Here is a 19,059-nt window from a genome sequence, read left to right on the forward strand (position 1 = left end):
AAATAAGCATGCATATTATGACTGCAAGAAAGATTTTTGCTTAGTTTGTTCAGTCTTATAAATAAAATCTCTGTAGATGTTCCACTTGTCACTTATTACAAGAGATGGCCTTTCAGTGCTCTCAGTTAATGCAACTGAATGTGAAGGCTTTCTGGCAGTATCTCATTCTTAGAAGCATACCAGTTGATACCTGTCGAGAGAAAGAAGATTTGGTAGATTTGGTACTGTGCCACCAAGGGCTCAGTTCTGAAGACAACCTGGACATGAGCAGTCTGAATTCCTCAAGGTCCCAGACTTCTAGCTTTTTTACATATTGATTTTTTTTTCAAACTATACAGCCCCATCTGCTACCATATTTTGAGATAAGATCTCACTAGGGCACTAAAAATGAGGCTCAGAAAACAAGACACCTACGATCACAGGATTGTGAAGAAGGCTGGCAGAAACTCAGACTAAAACCTTGAAGAAAAAGCCTGATGCCCATCATGGTAGATGACAGCTACCTTCTTCTGCAGACAGGAGCTTGCCTAGTGTGTTGTAGAGCCTTCGAAGGACTAGCAGCATGAGCACCCACCTGGTGCCTGTTAGAAGTGAAGGACCGCAGGTCTGATCCTAGACCCATGGGATCTTCATTTTAACAGGAGTAGCACTTTGGAATCACCTGGAAGTCTTAAAAATATCAGTATGCTTGGTTCTACCTCAGAGATTCTGGCTTTATTCCTATGACATGGCCTGGCATAGGGATTTTTGTGACCAGTACTGACGCTATTATGCAGCTAATGTAAGAACCAGCCTCTGGGTCATTTAGCAGTGTCCAGGGCCATGGGCAGGGTAGCCAGTTGATGAAGGAGGAGAAGGATTCCTGAGGGAGGAACCAGAGGCTCTTCACAGTCAGCCAAAGTCACAGGCTGTTTTGTAATTTAAAAAATATTATTATTATTTTTCATTGAGATATAGTTGATATACAATGTTTCCAGTGTATAACACAGTGATTCATAATTTTTAAAAAATTGTTTTTTTTAAATTAAAAAATTTTTTTAATTGAAGGAAAATTGCTTTATAATATTGTGTTGGTTTCTGCCATACATCAACACGAATCAGCCACAGGTATACATGTGTCCTCTCCCTCTTGAACCTCCCTCTCACCTCCCTTCCCATCCCACCCCTCTAGGTTGTCACAGAGCCCCCAGTGTGATTTCCTTGAGTAATACGGCAAATACCCATTGGCTACCTATTTTACATATGGTGATTCACAATTTTTAAAGGTTGCATTCCGTTTATAGCTATTGGTGATATTCCTTGTGTTGTACAACTTATTCTTGTATTTTATTTATTTTACACATAGTAATGTGTACTTCTTTTTTTAACTTTTTGTTTTGTATTGAGATATAGCTAATTAACAAACAATGCTGTGATAGTTTCAGGTGAAAAGAGAAGGGACTCAGCCATATATATACATGTGTCCATTTTCTCCCAAACTCCCCTCCCATCTAGGCTTTCATACAGCATTGAGCAGAGTTTCATGTGCCATGCAAGTAGATCCTTCTTGGTTATCCATTTTAAATATAACAGTGTGTATATGTCCATTTCAAACTCCCAAATGATTCCCTCCCCTCATCTTTTCCCATTTTAGTTTTTTAAACTGAAGTATAGTTGATTTGAAATGTCATATTTTTAAATCTATAGCACAGTGATTCAGTTATATATATATATATATATATGTGTGTGTGTGTGTGTTTTATATATATGTATATATACATATACTTTTTCAGATTATTTTCCTAATAGGTTGTTACAAGTTATTGTTGTAACAATACTGTATACCTGTGCTATACAGTAGATCCTTGTTGGTTATCAATTTTATATATAGTAGTGGTGGTGGTTTAGTTACTGTCGTGTCTGAATCTTTGTGACTCCATGGACTTTAGCCCACCAGGCTCCTCTGTCCATGGGATTTTCCAGGCAAGAATACTGGAGTGGGTTGGCAGTTCCTTCTTCAGGAGATCTTCCCGACCCAGGGATCGAACGCATGTCTCCTGCTTGACAGGGGCCTTCTTTACCACTGAGCCACCTGGGAAGCTATATATAGTAGTATGTGTATGTTAATCCCAACCTCCTAATTTATCCCTCCTCCCCCTTCCCCTTTGATAACTGTAATTTTGTTTTCTATGTCTGTGAGTCTTTTTCTGTTTTGCAAATAAGTTTATTTGTATTAGTTTTTAGATTCCACATATAAGTGATATCATATACTATAATACCCTCTAAATCCATCCAAGTTGTTGCAAATGACAAATTTTCATTATTTTTGTATTTTTCAATTGGAAAATAATTGCTTTACAATGTTGTGTTGGTTTCTGCCATACATCAACATGAATCAATCCTGCCTCTTTCTCTCTATATATATCCCTTTTCTCTTGAGCCTCCTCACTCCCATCCTACCCTTTAGGTTGTCACAGAGTGCCAGGCTGGGCTTCCTGTGTTAGATAGCAATTTCCCACTGGTTATTTATTTGACATGTGTTAGTGTATATATGTCAAAGCAAGCTCTGGGAGTTGGTGATGGACAGGAAAGCCTGGTGTGCTGCAGTCCATGGGGTCATAAAGAGTCGGACATGACTGACTAAGCAATTGAACTGAACTGAACTGATATGTCAATGCTACTTTCTCAACTTGTCCTACCCTCTCCTCCTGCTGTGTCCACAAGTCCATTCTCTGTGTCTGAGTCTCCATGGCTGAGTAGTATTCTGTTGTGTGTTTGTGTTTGTGTATGTATATATCACACCTTTTTTATCTATTCATCACAGGCTCTTTTCCTTTTTAAAATTAATTAATTTATTTTAATTGGAGGCTAATTACTTTACAATATTGTAGTGGTTTTTGCCATACATCGACATGAATCAGCCATGGGTGCACATGTGTTCCCCAGCCAGAACCCCCTCCCACCTCCCTCCCCATCCCATCCCCCAGGGTCATCCCAGTGCACCAGCCCTGAACACTCTGTCTCATGTATCGAACCTGAACCAGTGATGCGCTTCACATATGATAATATACATGTTTCACTGCTACCCTCTCAAATCATCCACCCTTGCCTTCTCCCACAGAATCCAAAAGACTGTTCTTTACATCTGTGTCTCTTTTGCTGTCTCACATATAGGGTCATCGTTACCATCTTTCTAAATTTCATATACATGCGTTAGTATACTGTATTGTTGTTTTTCTTTCTGACTTACTTCATTCTGTATAATAGGCTCCAGTTTCATCCACCTCGTTAGAACGGATTCAAATGCATTATTTTTAATGGCTGAGTAATATTCCATTGTGTATATGTACCACAGCTTTCTTATGCATTGGTCTGCCTATGGGCAGCTAGGTTGCTTCCATATCCTGGCTTTTGTAAACAGTGCTGCTATGAACATTGGCGTACACGTGTCTTTTTCAATTCTGGTTTCCTTGGTGCATCACAGACTCTTTTAATCATAAAATGTGCAGAATAGCCTTACCAGGACTCCTCTGGCCTTTTGCATTCCTCAGAGCCCAGTCTTTGGTTCTGTGACACATTTCTTAATTCCTAGGATGCCTTCGCACTAGTGTCATCCACTCCTGGCTCCAACTTCAGTTTGCTATTCTTAGAGATTCACTTTGTTTTCTCTTCTTCCTTCCTTCCAATTTCTAGATTGGTGAACTATCTGACCTCCAGCATTTGCAGGGGCATCTTCTCAGTCCTGAGCAATAACTGGAATCTCACTGAATTGAACCTCAGTGGCAATACCCTGGGAGACCCAGGCATGAACGTGTTATGTGAAACACTCCAACAACCTGGCTGTAACATTCGTAGATTGTGGTAAGAATCTGTGTGTATATGTGTGTATGTGTATGTGAGAAAGAGAGAAAGGGAGAAGGACCATTTTAGCAGTTTATTAATTTTCTAAGGCTGGCATAACCAAGTACCACAGAGTGCGAGACTTAAATAATAGAAATTAACTTTCTCACAATCCTGGGAGCTGCAAGTCCAAGATGAAGTTGTCAGAAGTGTTGGTTTCTTCTGCTGCTTCTCTCCTTGGCTGTAGATCACTGTCCTCTCCCTGTGTCTTTACATGGTCTCTGTGTGTGTCTGATCTCTTCTTCATACAAGGACACCAGTCATGTTGGGTTAGGGCCTGCCCTAATGACCTCATTTTAACTTAATTACCTTTTAAAAATCCAATTTAGTTATATTCTAACGTGCTAAGGGTTGAGACTTCAACATGAACTTTTCTGGGGGGACGCAGCTCAGCCTATTACAAATGGGAAGGCCAAATGGTTTGGAGGACAGTTATTTGAGAAGTTTCAGATGGGGAAGAATAAAGGGGAACTGAAAATAAGTCATTTGTTGAAGGAAAGGGCATGACTTTTAGTGTCTTCCATTTCTTCATTAGTCATGCTTATAGATGAGAATAGAAGAGTTTCCTCAGATACAGAAATGGCTACCTGACCTGGAACCCATTAAAATATTTTGCGTGGATTAAATTGTCACAGGGCATATCTTGTGGGTCTATAATAAAGTGCTTGCTATGAGCCCACACTGTGACAAACACCCTCTTCTAACAACACAAGAAACGACTCTACACATGGACATCACCAGATGGCCGTACTGAAATCAGATCGATTATATTCTTTGTAGCCGCAGATGGAGAGACTCTATACAGTTAGCAAAAACAAGACCAGGAGCTGACTGTGGCTCAGATCATGAACTCCTTATTGCTAAATTCAGACTTAAATTGAAGAAAGTAGGGAAAACTACTAGACCATTCAGGTGTGACCTAAATCAAATCTGTTATGATTATACAGTGGAAGGGAGAAATATATTCAAGGGATTAGGTCTGATAGACAGAGTGCCTGAAGAACTATGGACAGAGGTTTGTGACATTGTACAGGAGTCTGGGATCAAGACCATCCCCAAGAAAAAGAAACACAAAAAGGCAAAATGGTTGTCTGAGGAGGCCTTACAAATAGCTGAGAAAAGAAGAGAAGCTAAAGGCAAAGGAGAAAAGGAAAGATATACCCATTTGAATGCAGAGTTCCAAAGAATAACAAGGAGAGATAAGAAATCCTTCTCCAGTGATCAATGCAAAGAAGTAGAGGATTCAAATGTATTCTTTTTAATGGCTAAGTAATACTCCATCGTGTATATGTACCACAGCTTTCTTATCCATTCATCTGCTGATGGACATCTAGGTTGCTTCCATGTTGTGGCTATTATAAACAGGGCTGCGATGGAGTATTACTCAGCCATTAAAAAGAATACGTTTGAATCAGTTCTAATAGGTGGATGAAACTGGAGCCTATTATACAGAATGAAGTAAGCCAGAAAGAAAAACACTGATACAGTATACTAACACATATATATGGAATTTAGAAAGATGGTAACAATAACTCTGTATATGAGACAGCAAAAGAGACACTGATATATAGAACAGTCTTTTTGGACTCTGTAGGAGAGGAAGAGGGTGGGATGATTTGGGAGAATTGCATTGAAACATGTATAATATCATATATGAAACGAGTCACCAGTCCAGGTTTGATGCAGGATACAGGATGCTTGGGGCTGGTGCACTGGGATGACCCAGAGGGATGGTACGGAGAGGAAGGAGGGAGGAGGGTTCAGGATGGGGAACACGTGTATACCTGTGGTGGATTCATGTTAATATATGGCAAAACCAATACAATATTGTACAGTTAAAAAATAAAATTAAAAAAATCATAAAAAAAGAAATAGAGGAAAACAGTAAAACAAGAAAGACTAGTGATCTCTTCAAGAAAATTAGAGATACCAAGGGAACATTTCATGGAAAGATGGGCACAATAAAGGACAGAAATGGTATGGACCTAACAGAAGCAGAAGATATTAAGAGGAGGTGGTAAGAATACAGAGAAAAACTATACAATAAAGATCTTAATAATCCAGATAGCCATGATGCTGTGATCACTCACCTAGAGCCAGACATCTTGGAATGCAAAGGCAAGTGGGCCTTAGGAAGCATCACTACAAACAAAGCTAGTGGAGGTGATGGAATTGCAATTGAGGTATTTCAAACCCTAAAGGATGATGCTGTTAAAGTGCTGTGCTCAGTACATCAGGAAAACTCAGCAGTGGCCACAGGACTGGAAAAGGTCAATTTTCACTCCAATCCCAAAGAAAAGCAATGCCAATGAATGTTCAAATTACTGCACAACTGCACTCATTTCACATGCTAGCAAAATAATCCTCAAAATTCTCCAAGTCAGGCTTCAACCGTATGTAAACTGTGAACTTCCAGATGTTCAAGCTGGATTTAGAAAAGATAGAGGAACCAGAGATCAAATTGCCAACATCTGTTGGATCATAGAAAAAGCAAAAGAGTTCCAGAAAAACATCTGTTCTATTGACTATGCCAAAGTCTTTGTGTGGATCACAACAAACTGTGGAAAATTCTTAAAGAGATGGGAATACCAGACCACCTTACCTACCTCCTGAGAAATCTGTATGTAAGTCAAGAAGCATTAGTTAGAACCAGACATGGAACAACAGACTGGTTCCAAATTGAGAAAGGAGTAAGTCAAAGCTGTATATTGTCACCCTGCTTATTTAACTTCTATGCACAGTACATCATGTGAAATGCTGGGTTGGAGGAAGCACAAGCTGGAATCAAGAGTGTTTGAAGAAATATCATTACCCCAGATATACAGATGACACCACCCTTATGGCAGAAAGCAAAGAAGAGCTTAAGAATCTCTTGATGAAAGTGAAAGAGGACAGTGAAAAAGTTGGTTTAAAACTCAACATTCAAAAACTGAAGATCATGGCATCCGGTCCCATCACTTCATGGCAAATAGATGGGGAAACTTGAAATATGACAGACTTTATTTTCTTGGGCTCCAAGATCAATGCAGATGGTACTGCAGCCATGAAATTAAAAGATGCTTGCTCCTTGGAAGAAAAGTTATGACCAACCGGTTCAGTTCAGTTCAGTTCTGTCACTCAGTTGTCCGACTCTTTGCGACCCCATGAATCGCAGCACGCCAGGCCTCCCTGTCCATCATCAACTCCCGGAGTTCACTCAGACTCACGTCCATTGAGTCAGCGATGCCATCCAGCCATCTCATCCTCTGTCGTCCCCTTCTCCTCCTGCCCCCAACCCCTCCCAGCATCAGAGTCTTTTCCAATGAGTCAACTCTTCGCATGAGGTGGCCAAAGTACTAGAGTTTCAGCTTCAGCATCATTCCCTCCAAAGAAATCCCAGGTACAGGGTATTAAAAAGCAGAGACATTACTTTGTGACATAGGTTCGTGTAGTCCAAGCTATGGTTTTTCCAGTAGTCATGTATGGATATGAGAGTTGGACTATAAAGAAAGCTGAGTGCCAAAAAATTAATGCTTTTGAACTGTGGTGTTGGAGGAAACTCTTTTTTTTTTTTTTTTCAGTTGGATTGCATTTATTATAACTCATTAGCTGATCAAATTATAATCAGTTTCAGTGTTCTTTTTAATTTAAATTTATTTATTTTAATTAGAGGCTAATTACTTTACAATATTGTATTGGTTTTGCCATACATCAACATGAATCCACCACGGGTGTGCATGTGTTCCCAATCCTGAACCCCCCTCCCACCTCCCTCCCCGTACCATCCCTCTGGGTCATCCCAGTGCACCAGCCCCAAGCATTCTGTATTCTGCATCGAACCTGGACTAGCGATTTGTTTCTTATATGATATTATACATGTTTCAATGCCATTCTCCCAAATCATCCCCCCCCCCGCCCCGTCCCTCTCCCACAGAGTCCAAAAGACTGTTCTATACATCTGTGTCTCTTTTCCTGTCTTGCATACAGGGTTATTGTTACCATCTTTCTAAATTCCATATATATGCATTAGTATACTGTATTGGTGTTTTTCTTTCTGGCTTACTTCACTCTGTATAATAGACTCCAGTTTCATCCACCTCATTAGAACTGATTCAAATGTATTCTTTTTAATGGCTCTTGAGTGTCCCTTGAACCACAAGGAGATCCAACCAATCCATCCTAAAGGAAATCAGTCCTGAATATTCATTGGAAGGACTGATGCTGAAGCTGAAACTTCAATACTTTGTCCACCTGATGTGAAGAACTGACTCATTGGAAAAGACCCCTGATGATGGGAAAGGTGGGAGGCGGGAGGAGAAGGGGACAACAGAGTATGAGATTGGTTAGATGGCATCACCACTCAACGGACGTGAGTTGGAATAAACTCCGGGAGTTGGTGATGGACAGGGAGGCCTGGTGTGCTGCAGTCCTTGGGGAAGCAAAGAGTTGGACACGACTGAGTGACTGAAGTGATGAGCCCACACTGTGAATTAGACTCACATGCCCTGAATCAAGTACATAGTTGTAGGGGCCATCTCTGCAACCCTCCTGCATCACAAATCTGGACTTCACAGCCAGTTTTAAAGCCCACCACCTCAGGACATTTTCATACCTTTCTGTGTTACTCTTAATAACCACCCTATCACCAGTCTTCTTAATTTCACCCTTGTACAAGCCATTTTCCACTTTTCCTCATTCTTATTTTGTTACCATCCATCCAGGGTCCTTAGACTTCTTTTTTGACTGTGCCACACAGTATATGGGGTCTTAGTTCCCTGATGAGGGATTGAGCCCATGTCCTCTGTGGTAGAAGCGGAGTCTTAACCACTGAATCACCAGGCAAGTCCCTTAGACTCTTTTTGCCTTTTGTTTGGCTACACCACTGGGCATGTGGGATTTTAGTTCCCTGACCAGGAATTGAACCCATGTTCCCTGCATTAAAAGTGCAGAATCTCAATCACTGGACTGCCAGGGAAATCCCCCCATAGACTCTTTAATCAACAAAAATCAGTAAAATGCCGGATAAGAAACTTTAAGTAAATAAGGAAGTAAAGCCATGGCTTTACTGGGGGTAGTGTTGCAGCATGAGGGAGTGAAAACAAGAAAAGGTACCCTTGCTGGCTCTCTGAGGTGGGGTGAGTTGGTTTGTTAAATGCAGTGAGGGTAGGGGCAGATCAGTGGGTTGGACCGGAGGGATGGCTTAGGTGGTTTGCTCACCCCCTCAGCAGTACTGTGTGCAGTTACCGTACTTTTGCTCCTGGTACTTCAGAAATGGCAGTCGGGATTTGGGCCTTTTTGTATCTTTTTATTCATAATTTGCCTCAACTATGCGTGCATGCAGTTATTTTTAGTCCCTTATAGTTTCTTTCCTTTTTTTTAATATCCCTTTTCTTGCGCTACCTTGTGTGGCCAGGCCCCTTCCCCTACATATGAATTGTGGAATCCTAACTACTGAACCACCAGGGAATTCCTCCCTTATAGTTTCTTTTGTATTCTATTGCCCGAGGAGACTTTCATCCAGGTGCAAGCACTGCAGTAAAGGGTCCCAGGTCCCAGCCTGTCTCAACTCCAGCAGCCCAGATCCAACAACCACAATTATTTGCTTAGATATTGCAATGCCCTCCAAGACCATTAACTTCTCATGACACGATTCATGTTTGTCCTGCAATTGTCTCCATAATGTCTGGACAAGCTCTTACCATTTGTTTGTGCTCAAAAATACGTATCAGATGAATGTTGTCTGTTTGGTGTCCCTGCATCTACTTTCGCCACCCACCATTCATTCTCTGTACAGAAGACAGAGGGTTACTTAATATTTAAAAGATTATGCTTTGATCATGGCAGTTCCTTGCTTAAGAGCTTTTTCTTACCTGTTTTGGTAAATTATAAAGTGTTCTTTTTGCCTTCGAGGTTCTGGCTGATTTTAACATTTAACATTCCTCCCTACCTTTATACCATGCCGCTCTCTCCATCACCCTGTGGATGAGATGCCCCTCTGTGATTCTAGAAAGTGAGACACAAACAGGGAGACATGTGTGAGCATGAGATGTTCTGCAGATAAAGATTTAGTTATCTATTTGCTTCTAGTTGGTGTGGAAATGGAGACAGAAAAGGTAGTCCCACAAGCTCCTAGGACATTTGAAATGAGCTGGAATACTGTTCTTGCTTCTCGGAGAGCAATAATTGTTTTGGTGGTGGTGCTGATAGTGGTGATGATGGTGATGGTGTGTGTCTGTGGAAAGCAAATCAAGAATTAGAGATGCTCACTCCTTCAGTGTAGATGGAGGGCTGGGATTAAAACATCAAACAAAACAGCAGGGACAAGACTGTCCAAGGGAAAAGGAAGATGCATACAGCCCTAGAGAGAGCAGTATCCATCTGAGGGAGTTTCAGCTGTTAGGAACATGTGGTAAAGACGTGGAGCTCATCGGCTAACCATTGTTTTCATTTATGAAACAGAAACATGCCATTTAAATACTTGAGAATTGCCCATTATTTAGAGGGTGCTCCCTGGCAGCTATGGTCACAGATTGTGAGCCACAGAGCCTGAGAACTATCTTCCCAATATGCCTTTTTTTTTTTACTTATTTTTTAATTGAAGGAAAATTGCTTTATAATGTATTGGTTTCTGCCATATTACAAAGTAAATCACTCATAATTATGCATATATCACTTCCGTCTTGAGCCTCCCTCTCCTCCCCTCAATCCACCCCTCTAGGTCATCACAGAGTACCAGTCTGGGCTCCTTGTGTTGCATAGCAACTTCCCACCAGCTATTTACTTTAACAGAGTGTGTATATGTCAATGCTATTTCTCCATTCATCCCACCCTCTCTTTCCCCCACTGTGTCCACAAGTCCGCTGTCTATGCCTGTGTCTCCATCCCTTCCCTGCAAATAGGTTTAACAATACCATTTTTCTAGATTCCATATATATATGTGTTAATATACAATACTTGTTTTTCTGTTTCTGACTTACTTCACTCCGTATGACAATCTCTAGGTTCATCCACTTCACTAGAACTGAGTCGAATTTGTTTTCCCAATATGTCTTGAGCTGTAGTCAGGATTTTCTGATGAAATGATACTTTCCTTTTTTTAAAAAAATATTTATTTTTACATTTGACCTCATTGGGTCTTAGTTACAGCACTCAGGATCTTTGATATTCAGAGTGGAGTGTGGGATCTAGTTCCTGACCAGTGATCAAACCCAGACCCCCAGCATTGGGACCACAGACCCTTACCCACAGGACCACAAGGGAAGTCCCAAGATGATACTTTCCTTCATGAAAATTTAATTATAAATTGAGTTTAATTCTCTTTGTAACATGTGAACACAGTGCCCTTGCCTGGTGCTAAAACCCAGCAGAGGCCAGAAGGCAGTGACAGAAAAGTGGCCTATGCTCTGAGATTTTTCTGTTTCTGTGCTTGTCATGAAGGTTGGGACAGTGCTGCCTTTCCCATCAGTGCTGCTTCAACATCTCCTCAGTCTTGAGCAACAACCAGAAGCTGGTGGAGTTGGACCTGAGCCACAATGCCCTGGGAGACTTCGGGATCAGACTTCTGTGTGTGGGACTGAGGCATCTATTCTGCAATCTGAAGAAGCTCTGGTGAGGCTGAACTAATTTCCCTCATGAAGTAATAGCTGTGGCTTTAATGAGCCATGATGTGTTAGAATTTTAATGTGAAAATGGCTTTGGGCTACTTAGAGGATTCCTTGTGTTTATCTCTGCATGTTTGTCAATAATTAATTTAGTTAGCATTTTTTGTGGGAAAAGTCACATAGTCAGACCTGGAGGGGAACTTAAAAAAATCAGAAATATTATGCTTGCCTTTAAGGTATTTACAACCTAGCTAAGAAAATAAAACCAATGTATTTTGCTTTAGAAGAGTTTTGGGACTTGATGATAAGGCCCTGGTTCACGTTAAATAGGAAAAATGGGGCTAAAGCAATGCAGTTGCTTGACAGTCTATGTAGATCTTCTCTGAATGCCTGTGGGAGACTTGAATTTTGAAGAAGACAAAAAATCACTTGAAAATGGTAGGGCCAATTTATACTTGTTAGGGTGGCTATTATAAAAAAGCAAAACACAACAGGGCTATATATTCAGTAAAATAAGCCAGAAGCAAAAGGGAAAATATTGTATGATTCCATTTATATGTAATACCTAGAATAGTCAAATTCATAGAGACAAAAGGTAGAATGGTGGTTTCCAGGGTTTTGGGGGAAGGGAATTTGGAGTTATTGTTTAATGAGTATAGAATTTCAGTTTGGGAATATGGAAAAGAGTTCTGGTGATAGTTGCGCAGTTATGTGAATATACTTAAGTGCTACTAAATTGTAACACTTATAAATGAACACATGTTTACAATGGTACAGTTTATGCTATACATATTTTGCCTCAATAAAAATAAAGGTAGAGATCTAGGAAGATGTAACATTGCATGGGCTTTGAGGGTGTTTTCTTGCTAATTCACCAAACAGAAAAAGAAACAAAAAGTTGGTAAAGAGCTTGGATATACTCTTCTCATGTGCGGACTGGACTATAGGCAAGGACAGGACAAGTGCTGTCTTGACTCACAGCAGTGCGTGGACTGGGCTGAGAGAGGTGTTGTGACCATCTGCCATCTCTCTGAAAGGTTGGTCAGTTGCTGTCTCACATCGGCAAGCTGTGAGGACCTTGCATCTGTCCTGAGCACCAACCATTCCCTGACCAGACTCTACTTGGGGGAAAATGCTCTGGGAGACTCAGGAGTTGGGATTTTGTGTGAAAAAGTAAAGAATCCACACTGTAACTTGCAAAAACTGGGGTAAGTCTTCATGAACGTCTCGGCAATAAAGCAACTTCTTTTCAGTGATACATTATTTGGAAACTATGAATGGGGTTACTCTAAAAAGGATTAATCAGATGGAGTTGAGGGTAGAGAATGGAAGAGACAATATCTGAAGTAGTTTGAAGTACTAGATACTACCTACTGCTAATAAGTTTGTTATGTCTCAGTTCAGTTCAGTCACTCAGTCATGTCTGACTCTTTGCAACCCCATGGACTGCAGCATGCCAGGCCTCCCTGTCCATCACCAACTCCTGGAGTATACTCAAACTCATGTCCGTTGAGTCAGTGATGCCATCCAACCATCTTATCCTCTGTTGTCCCCTTCTCCTCCTGCCTTCAATCTTTCCCAGAATCAGGATCTTTTCAAATGAGTCAGTTCTTCTCATCAGGTGGCCAAAGTATTGGAGTTTCAGCTTCAGCATCAGTCCTTCCAATGAATATTCAGGACTAATTTCCTTTAGGATTGATTGGTTGGATCTCCTTGCAGTCCAATGTTCTCTCAAGAGTCTTCTCTAATACCACAGTTCAAAAGCATCACTTCTTTGGCTCTCAGCTTTCTTTATGGTCCAGCTCTCACATCCATGACAACTGGAAAAACCATAGCCTTGACTAGACAGACCTTTGTAATGTCTTTGTAATGTCAAAGTAATGTCTTTGCTTTTTAATATGCTCTCTAGGTTGGTCATAACTTTTCTTCCAAGGAGCAAGTGTCTTTTAATTTTATGGCTGCAGTCACCATCTGCAATGATTTTGGGTCCCCCCAAAATTGTTATGTCTACATGTTACTGAATGCAAGTTCCTATGCCCAAAGCACAGTGAGGCCAAACAAATCGAAATGTTGGAGTTTGGAACAGAGAAAGATTTATTGCAGGGCCATGAAGGAGATCGGTGGCTCTTGCACTTCAAAACCTTGCACTCCATTAAGGGTTTCAGCAAAGCACTTTTAAAGGCAAGTTGAGGGAGGGATGCGGTTGGTTGTTGCAAACTCCTTAGTGTTGGAATCCTCTGTTCTTGCAGTTGTCCATGTAGGGCAGGTAAAGCTGTTCTTGTAAACCTCCAAGATAAATGTTATTCTCTGTTCTGCAACTCTTTATGTCCAAATGACTCTTAAAGATCAGAGCCTTGAGAATAGGCTATTCTGTATATTTCAGGCAATAGGAACATTTTTTAACAATAATTTTTAAAAATTAATTTATTATTATTTTTTAAACTTTTTATTTTGTATTAAGGTATAATCGATTAACAATGTTGGGGTAGTTTTAGATGAACAGTGAAGGGACTCAGCCATACAGATACATGTATCCATTCTCCCCCAAACCCCTCTTCCATTCATTCTGGCACATAACATTGAGCAGAGTTCTATGTGCTATACAATGGGTCCTTACTGGTTACCCATTTTAAATACAGTAGTGTGTACATGCAGAGAAGGCAATGGCAACCTACTCCAGTACTCTTGCCTGGAAAATCCCATGGATGGAGGAGCCTGGTAGGCTGCAGTCCATGGAGTCGCTAAGAGTTGGACACGACTGCGTGATTTCACTTTCACTTTTCACTTTCCTGCATTGGAGAAGGAAATGGCAACCCACTCCAGTATTCTTGCCTGGAGAATCCCAAGGACGGGGGAGCCTGGTGGGCTGCCGTCTGTGGGGTCGCACAGAGCTGGACACGACTGAAGCTACTTAGCAGCAGCATCAGCAGTGTGTACATGACCTTCCCAAAGTCCCTAACTTCTCCTTCCCCCGGCAGCCATAAGTTTGTTTTCTAAGTCTGTGGGTCTCTTTCTATTTTGTAAGTAAGTTCATTTGCATCATTTCTTTTTAGATTCCACATATGAGGGATATCATGTGATATTTTCCTTCTCTATCTGACTTCAATCGGTATGACACTCTCTAGGTCCATCCATGTTGCTGCAAATGGCTAAAATTAATTAATTTTCGTTTGTTTTGGTTGTGTTAGGTCTTCGTTGTTGTGAGCACTTTCTCTACTTTTGGTGAGCAGAAGCTACACTTCACTGTGGTTGCATGGACTTCTCACTGTGGTGGCTTCTCTTGTTGCAGAGCATGGGCTCTAGATCCTCAGGCTTCAGTAGTTGATCTGAGGCATGTGAGATCTTCCTGGCCCAGGGATCAAACCCCTGTCCCCTGCACTGCCAGGCAGATTCTTAACCACTAGGCCACCCAGGGAAACCCAGGAACATTCTTTTACAAGGGTGCAGAGCCAGCATGACTAAGCACAGTCAACAAGGCCCAAGGTTAAAATGAAAGAACTAGGTCTAATATGGAGTCAGATTTGTTCTTTCCTATTACATATAGAGTCTGGAGACTCTCAGAGTCGAAAGAAACCCTAGGAATCGTACAGTCCAGTTCATCATTGAACGAACACTTGCTTCTAAGACATTCACCCGTTTTATGTGTGAAAACTTCTAAGCATGCTAGTCATTGCTGCAATGCCTGCAGTTCTTATTTCCATATAGCCCCTTCTATTGTTTTGTGCATTGGCCCTTGTTCTGCTCCTCAGAGTCTGCTAAGAGATGCTGATCTTGATTCCTTAGAGGCAGCACTCACACTCTAGTTCTTCTCATCTTTTACTTGGATGTCTCTAAATATTTAACTAGGACATGGTTTAGTACTTTCACCTATTTAGTTATGCTCTCCTAGGTAAGAGTTGGTCTTTTAATGTCCCTATTTGAAGTGCAGTACTCAGACCTGAACATGACACTCCTAACGATGTGTGGTGGAACTTTCACCTCTTATGGTAGGGCACTATGTTGTCAGTGGTGAGGACTGAGGTTTCCTTATATTTTTGGCAGTCACACCAGATCATGAGTTCTATTGGAAGTCTGTGGGAAATAGTAACACACAACTTTGGATGTTTTGTAATACCAATAGCCAATTCTCTGCAGGCACCAATTGGGTGTCTTGCAAGTCAGTTAGATTTCGACACTAACCCCATAGCTAAGGGCTCAGTCCTACAAGATTGCCTCCCTAGCCCTGCCAATGCCAGACATCAATTTTTAGTAGTGAGTCCCAAGATTACTCACACTTCTATCTGACTTGGTTACAAATTGGGGATTCCCACAGCCCCCTATTCAGGTGTGAAACTTTGCTAGATTGACTCACAGAAATCAGGGAGATACTTATGTTTACAGTTTTAAATAAAAGATGTTATAAGGTATACAAACAGATGAAGAGACACATAGGATGAGGTAGAGAAGAGTCTGGAGCCCAGGGGCTTCTCTCTCCATGGAGTTGGGGTGCTCCATCCTCCTGGTATGTAGATGCCAGGTTGGTTAGATTCACTGACCCAGAAGATCTCCAAAACTCATTGTTCAAGAGATTTTATAGAGCCTAATCTCCAGCCTTCCTTCCTTCTCCTTGCTGGAGGTTAGTGGGTGGGGCTGAAAGTTCCAACTTTCTAACCACTTGGCCTTTCTGATGATTAGCCCTATCCTGAGCCAATCTAAGGGCCCCACTTTAAGTCACCCCATTAACATAAACTCAAATGTGATCAAAAGAGGCTCCTTTGATTAGCAATAGACACTCTTGAAAGTGAAAGTTACTCGGTTGTGTCTGACTCTTTGTGACCCCATGGACTATACAGTCCATGAAATTCTCCAGGCCAGAATACTGGAATGGGTAGCCTTTCCCTTCTCCAGGAGCTCTTCCCAACCCAGGGATCGACCCAGGTCTCCTGCATTGCAGGCAGATTCTTTACCAGCTGAGCCACAAGGGAAGCCCAAGAATACTGGAGAGGGTAGCCTATCCCTTCTCCAGTGGATCTTCCTGACCCAGGAGTTGAACCGTGGTCTCCCGCATTGCAGGCAGATCCTTTACCAACTGAGCTATCAGGGAAGCCCCCAGGAAATTCCAAGGTTTTTAGGACCTCTGAGATAGGAGTGAGGGACAAAGACCAAATATATTTCTTATTATACCACAGAAATACCCTCTGTTACATGCACTTGACCATGTAACACTGCCCTTCTGTGTTTTTTGCATGGTTTATTCTCCATTGGCCTCATAAAAACTGACAAGTAGATATCGGTATCTCTAATTTAAAGAGGATAAAATGAGGCTCAAAGAGTTTAAAACCTTTGTCCAAGGACACCCAGATAAAAGGCAGTGGAACCCAATGCAGAGAGTCCAGTGTGATCCACCAAATCCTCCCTTAACTCCAGAAAAACCTCATAATAAGTTGGCTAATAGGCTCTCTGGAGAAGGCAATGGCACCCTCCAGTACTCTTGCCTGGAAAATCCCATGGGCGGAGGAGCCTGGTGGGCTGCAGTCTATGGGGTCGCACAGTGTCGGACATGACTGAAGCAACTTAGCAGCAGCAGCAGCAGCAATAGGCTGTCTAAAGGGCTTCTATATCCTGCTCTATCCAACTATATGGGTTGTCACATTTAGGTCTGTTATTTTTCATCTTATCTTTCTTTTGACTCATTGTCTAGGCATTTTTGAATCACGATCCTGTCAATATTACCCAGACATATAACAAGCAAACTGTAAATGTCTTCATTCACATTACTGACATAAATACCAACTAGATCATTACTAAGTGGAGCAGAAAGGGTCTTTGCTGAGGAATAATCTGTTAGTCCATAATCAAAATCTATAAAAACAAAGCCCTGTTACCTCCCTGAGCCTCTCCGCATTGCTCTTCTTCAGATATTGCCACATCAATTTAGTAAAAAAGGCTATATTCAATGCCTTCATTTCCTTCCCTTATATTATTGCTCTGCCACAACAATTTGGCTTTTGCCACTCTTGGTTTGTCCAACAGGTATGATTTGGTCACTTTATTTTCTAGGTACTCTGGGGGCTCAGTCATGGGTGCTGACAGCAGCAGTGACTAAAACAAACCAAGACCTTGTTTTCACAAACATTCTCATATGGAATGATGATAGATGCTAGACAATAGACAAGTAAAATTATATATATATATATATATATATATATATAGTATAATAAAAACTGGAGTGGCAGAGAGAGCTACATCCTTGTCCAGGTGTTCAGTAAATGCCTCTCATGCAGGTGACATGGGATCCGTGAAGAAGCCAGGGGAAAACACTCCATACAAAGCAAAGAGGCTCAGAGCATAAACTCTCAGTTGACCTTCAATGATCCTATTTCTGACTCTTGTAGATCCTTCTCAATCCTAATCCTAGTTGAAACCTGCTGCCTTTAATTCTGTTTATCTCCTCCTTGAAATCCTTTTCTCTTATTTTTAGGAAGTTCCTAGAATTTCCATTGTGGAGATGTGGGTTTGATCCCTGGGTCGGGAAGATCCCTTGGAGTGGGGGGCATGGCAATCCAGTCCAGTATTCTTTTTTTTTTTTTTTAATTAGTTAATTTATTTCAATTGGAAGCTAATTACTTTATAATATTGTGGCGATTTTTGCCATACATTGACATGAATCAGCCATGGGTGTACATGTGTCCCCCATCCTGAACCCCCCTGCCACCTTCCTCCCCATCCCATCCCCTGGGGTTGTCCCAGTGCATCCGCTTTGAGTGCCCCTTTTCATGCATTGAACTTGCAGTCCAGTATTCTTGCTGGGAAAATCCCACGGATGGAGGAGTCTTGTGGGTTGTGATCTATGGGGCCACAAAGAGTCAAACACAACTGAATTGACTGAGCAGCAGCAGCAGTCTTTCTTACTAATTTTATAGCTTCTGCTTCTCCGGGTTTGCCTTGACTTCTCTTCCTGTCATCTGGGGATTTCACCGTTGGTTTTCTTTTTCACTAAATGTTTCCACACTCCTTGGGAATTCTCCTATGATCCTCAGCTTTGAAAACAACCTGTATACAGGTGGCTCGTCAAACTTAGATATTGCTCTTGTGCTTTTTTCTTTTTAAATAGGCATTTTTTTTAGAGTCAACTAAGATTCACAGCAAAATTTAGAAGAAGATGCAGACATTTCCCATATGCCCCCATACCACATGTGCTTAATTTCCCCCATTATTGACATGTCCCACCAGAGTGGCTGTTTGATACAACTAATGAACCTACATTGACACATCATAATCACCCAAGTTCATAGTTTACATTAAGGTTCACTCTTTGTTTTGTATGTTGTATTGAGTATTTAAAACATTATTTAAAAGTGTGTTGTTTAGTGTCTACATATTTTGGAATTTTCCAGCTATTTTTCTGTTATTTTTTCTAGTTTCATTTGATTGCAGTGTGATTTCTGTTTTTTAAGCTTGTTAAGATACATTTTATAACCCAGAATGTGGCCTGTCTTGGTAAATGTTAGGTGCGAACCTGAAGAGAATGTGTATTCCTCTGTTGTTGGATGAAGAAGTCCATTGCTGTTGTTCAGTCACTCTGTCATGTCCAACTCTTTGTAACCTCAAAGACTGCAGC

The 19,059-nt window shown here is 41.2% G+C and overlaps 1 protein-coding gene across 7 annotated transcripts in view; it reads left to right on the forward strand.

The window, feature by feature from the left end:
- The window catches only part of NLRP3 (NLR family pyrin domain containing 3), a 49,424-nt gene that overhangs the window by 11,431 nt on the left and 18,934 nt on the right, over positions 1-19,059 (forward strand). For 4 of the 7 annotated variants that reach the window (XM_010807177.4, NM_001102219.1, XM_059888311.1 and 1 more), the window contains 3 exon segments: positions 3,673-3,840; positions 11,296-11,466; positions 12,497-12,667. In XM_010807177.4, the coding sequence (XP_010805479.1) occupies positions 3,673-3,840; positions 11,296-11,466; positions 12,497-12,667 (510 nt within the window). 7 annotated transcript variants of the gene reach the window in all.

The sequence above is a fragment of the Bos taurus genome, chromosome 7 (genome assembly GCF_002263795.3).
Source record: "Bos taurus isolate L1 Dominette 01449 registration number 42190680 breed Hereford chromosome 7, ARS-UCD2.0, whole genome shotgun sequence".
Lineage (NCBI taxonomy): Eukaryota > Metazoa > Chordata > Mammalia > Artiodactyla > Bovidae > Bos > Bos taurus.